This window comes from Notothenia rossii (assembly GCF_949606895.1).
Source record: "Notothenia rossii genome assembly, chromosome: 4".
Classification (NCBI taxonomy): Eukaryota; Metazoa; Chordata; class Actinopteri; order Perciformes; family Nototheniidae; genus Notothenia; species Notothenia rossii.
In genome coordinates this window covers 77,168,066-77,172,373 of record NC_136902.1, presented here as the reverse complement: position 1 = coordinate 77,172,373, position 4,308 = coordinate 77,168,066, and the positions used below count along the sequence as shown (strand labels likewise).

Here is a 4,308-nt window from a genome sequence, read left to right as displayed (position 1 = left end):
AGCCCCAGAAGCCATGCTTTGCGCTCCAGTACAGGCCCCAGCAGGCTTGGTTCCGGCCCCAGTACCGGCCCCAGCAGCCATGGTTCCAGCTCCAGAACCGGCCTACACAGCCATGATTCCAGCCTCAGTCCTGGCCCCAGCAGCCATGGTTCCGGCCCCAGTTTCGGCCCTTGCTGACATGTTTTGGCTCCAGTACTGGCTCTCCGGCCGACGCCAGCCTCCCGTGTCATGTCAGTGGTTCGGCCCACTCCGGCCCCTCGTGTCCTGTCGGTGGTCCGGCCCACTCCAGCCCCTTGTGTCCTGTCGACGTTCCGGCCCACTCCAGCTTCTCGTCACCTGTTGGTTCTCCAGCCGACGCCAGCTCCCTGTGTCCTGTCGGCGTTCCGGCCGACTCCAGCTCCCCGGGTCCTGTCGGCGTACCGACCGACACAAGTCCCCTCTCAAGTCCCTTCTCAAGTCCCCTCTCGAGTCTTCTCTCGAGTCTCCTCTCGAGTCCCCTCTCAAGTCACCTCAAGTTCCCTCTCGAGTTCCCCCTCGAGTTCCCCCTCGAGTCACCTCTCGAGTCCCCTCTCGAGTCACCTCTCGAGTCTCCTCTCAAGTTCCTTCTCAGGTCCCCTCTCAAGTCACCTCTCTAGTCTCCTCTCGAGTCCCCTCGGAAGTTCCCTATCAAGTCCCATCTCATGTCCCTTCTCTAGTCCCTCCCTACTCAAGTTCCAACCCCATGTCCTGTCCCGTTGGGGTACTGCCGACTACTGTTCTGCCGGGGGCCCTGCCAATCCCATGTCCTGTGCCGTTGGGGGTCCAGCCGACACCTGTTTCGTCGGGGGTCCTGCCAACTCTATGTCCTGTACCGTTGGGGGTCCCGCCGACTACTGTTCTGCCAGGGGTCCTGCCAACCCAATATCCTGGTCCATTGCGGGTTCCGCTGGGGGTCCTGCCAACTCTGTGTCCTGTTCCGTTCGGGGTCCCGCCGATACCTGTCCCGCCGGGGGTCCCGCCAACACCTGTTTCGTTGGGGGTCCAGCCGACACCTGCTCCGCCGGATTTCCTGCCAACACCAGATCCTGTCCTGTTGGGGGTCCCGCCGACACCTGCTCCGCCGGGTTTCCTGCCAACACCATATCCTGTCCTGTTGGGGGTCTCGCCGACACCTGCTCCACCGGGTTTCCTGCCAACACCATATCCTGTTCTGTTAGGGGTCCCGCTGTAACTTGCTACGCCGAGGGTCCTGCCGACACCAGCCCTTGTTTCATCTGGAACACCTGTCCCGGCAACACCGGTGATTATCCCTCTGACACCTGTTGCGCCGGGGGTTCTGCTAACTCCCTGTCCTCTCCTGTTGGTGGTCCCGCCGATACCTGTTCCAGCGGGGTCCAGCCAAAATCTTGTCGTGACCTGTTTGGGGTCCCGTCAACACCAGCCCTTGCTCCGTCGGGGGTTCCACTAACACTAGCCCATGTTCCGTCCATGGTCCCGTCTATTCCTGACCCGCCAGGGGTTCCACCAGCTCCTGCTCTCACTCCCAGTGCTCTGGCGATCCAGCTGAAAATGGAGGGGTCCCATCGCGGCCTATGCCGTCTTCCTGCCCGTCCTCCGGAGCTGTCCCGTCGCCGCCTTCTTGCCCGTCCTCCGGAACTGTCCGGTCGCCGCCTTCTTGACCGTCCTTGTGCCCGGCCCCCTGGGTTTCCTAGCCGCGGCCTTCGCCCTCGAGCCCGGCCCCCTGAGTTCCCCAGCCGCGGCCTTCGCCCTCAAGCCCGGCCCCCTGACTCTTCCAGCCGCTGCCTTCGCCCTCATGCCAGTAGGCAAACCACCTGTAATGGATTTGACAAGTACATTCCTCCAACAGAGTCTGTGAAACTCCAGGATGGCAAATACATCATTTCTAAACAAGGTTAGTGTCCCATTTTTTTTAATTGATCAGCCTTTTTTCCCCTCACAAAAAAACTCATTTTAATCTCAAATTGCATTCTGCATAGTGCTTGCTTACAACATTATTAAATCTCATCCTGATTGTACTTTGACCTTGCAGATCGTTTGCTTCCAACATCCTTTCCTTCAAAGATATGTTCTTGTGAAGTTTTCGATGTTGCAGTCTCTGCAGGTAGACCTATCATATTGGTGTGCATAAATGGTAGGTTTTTTAATGTATTTTTTGACTAATACATTACTCTAATTCATTGTTATTGTTTTTTTCTTTATGTGTTCTTAAAGAAATGTTTTGTTCCAGAATCTTAATCTTAGGCCCTTTCTCATTTCTCTAACTCGCCTCCTCGACTCCTATCCTCGACTCCTATCCTCGAGACTTAGTCCCGCCCACAGGAGATGCGAGCGGAGGAGCCGAGGAGCCGAGGAGGGGAACCGAGGAGAGAGGAGGGGAAGCAGCAGGCGGTTAGAGAAATGAGAACTCCTCTCCTCTGAGCGGTCATTTTAAAGAGACGTCCATTAATGATGACAGGAGGCACAGCAGCCCTCTGTCTGATGGACAGATGTGTTCATGACGACTTATATATTTACTTTGATTCATTCACAGTGTAGTATAATGAGACAATAACAAGATGCGGACACACACACACACACACACACACACACACACACACACACACACACACACACACACACACACACACACACACACACCTACACCACAAACACACCTACACACTGTACCACACACACACTTACACACTGTACCGCGAACACACCCACACACTGTACCACACACACGCACCTACAGCTCCTAAAGCATATAATCAGGCTACAGCCGTTGTGTATTTTATTATGTGAAGCACTAAATGGTTTTAGAAAAATATCGACTCTTTGTTTGTAGATATCTACTAAACTAAAGCAGAGTAGGCCTGTTATACTGAGTGATATATATTACACACACTGCTCTGCTTTCTGCACGGACCTCACAGCTGCTCACTGTAAACATCACGTCGCGATGGAAGCAATTAATAAAATAATATCCAGGGGATGCATGCAGAGCTGTCATTGGCTGAGATAAGTCCGGCCGTGCGTCACAACTCTTTGAAACATCTCTGTTCCCGGAAATGCATCCACGAAGGAGCCGTGGAGGACCCATCAGTGTATCCTCAGTTATAGCTCCTCCAGAGAGCCTCCTCGACGCTCGATCCTCGGTCCTCGAAGTGCATTTAGAGAAATTAGATGTCCTTCAACATGGCGCGCTGAAATTCATTTCCGGGTCACTACCGGAGGACCAAGGAGTCGAGGAGGGGGATTTGATGAAATGAGAAAGGGCCTTAATGTTCCAGAGCTAACATGCAAACATTGCACTAAGAGGTGGGGTCCAGAATTTAATGACTTGGTTAGGAGTGGATACTGGCCAGCTACCATGCAAGCACAGACCCTGTTCCACCAAGATCTGTTCCATTCCTTTGAGGCTATGAAGACGGCAGCTCCAGGAATGTCTAGACAAGCCTTTACTGCAATGTTGGACCAGAGAACAAAGCAGTTACGCTAAAGGGGTACCCTGTGCGTAATGGTATGACGGGGAGATGCCCCGACGTCCATCAATATGTGACGAGTTGGGAATGAGAACATGTTGTAATAGACTATAATCAATTTAAACAGAACAGATCTTAATGTTTGCATTCTTATACCATTTTGTACAATAATTATAATGAATAAGTTCAAACAAACTAAAACTTACAGCTAATTAATAGCGGTATCTAACTTGAGTTTTTATTAAATCAAAAACCTGTTGAAATGCTACTGTTATTTTTACTGTCCCCCAAAAGCGCGTTGGCAGCCTCCAGGAATGCTCCTTTCACAACTTCGCCGTCTTTGAAAGACTTCATGTGCAGGGCCGTATCCAGGATTTCCTAAATACCGAGGTCCAAACATGCTAGGGGGGTTCGGGGGATACCCCCCGAGATTCTTGGGATTTTCATGATCTAGTTAGGTGCTTTTTAAGTCCTGTGGAGGGTCACAAATTGGATAATATATTGATTTAAAACCATGTCAGTGGGCTGACAATGTCAGCATAAATTATTTTTGAAAGTGTAATACATAATAATCAGTTGATTGTTGCAATTAATGATCTTGACATGCAGAAGAGTTAAAATGATCACAAAAACATTGTCAACATTCATTTTCCATGTCTCTCTCCTTTCCATAACCTGCAGCCTCTCTTCCATCTTCTTGAGTCTCTCTGTCTTCTTCCTGTTCACTACTCTCGCTGTCCTCTACTCTTTCTCTTTGTTCAATCTCTCCATCGTTGTTCACTTTTTGCTCTGGCTCCATGTCGCTCCTGCCAGTGAATCAAAAGCAATTCAGCCATTTAGTTCA

The 4,308-nt window shown here is 51.3% G+C and overlaps 1 protein-coding gene across 1 annotated transcript; it reads left to right on the top strand.

The window, feature by feature from the left end:
- Positions 1–228: 228 nt before the first annotated feature.
- LOC307034935 (uncharacterized protein) lies at positions 229–2,235 on the top strand (the record flags this gene model as incomplete). The annotated part of the gene is made up of 4 exons (XM_079673860.1): positions 229–338; positions 696–1,891; positions 2,030–2,131; positions 2,228–2,235. 4 exons carry the CDS (start codon positions 229–231, stop codon positions 2,233–2,235), a joined length of 1,416 nt encoding a protein of 471 aa, XP_079529986.1.
- Between the last annotated feature and the right edge of the window lie 2,073 nt (positions 2,236–4,308).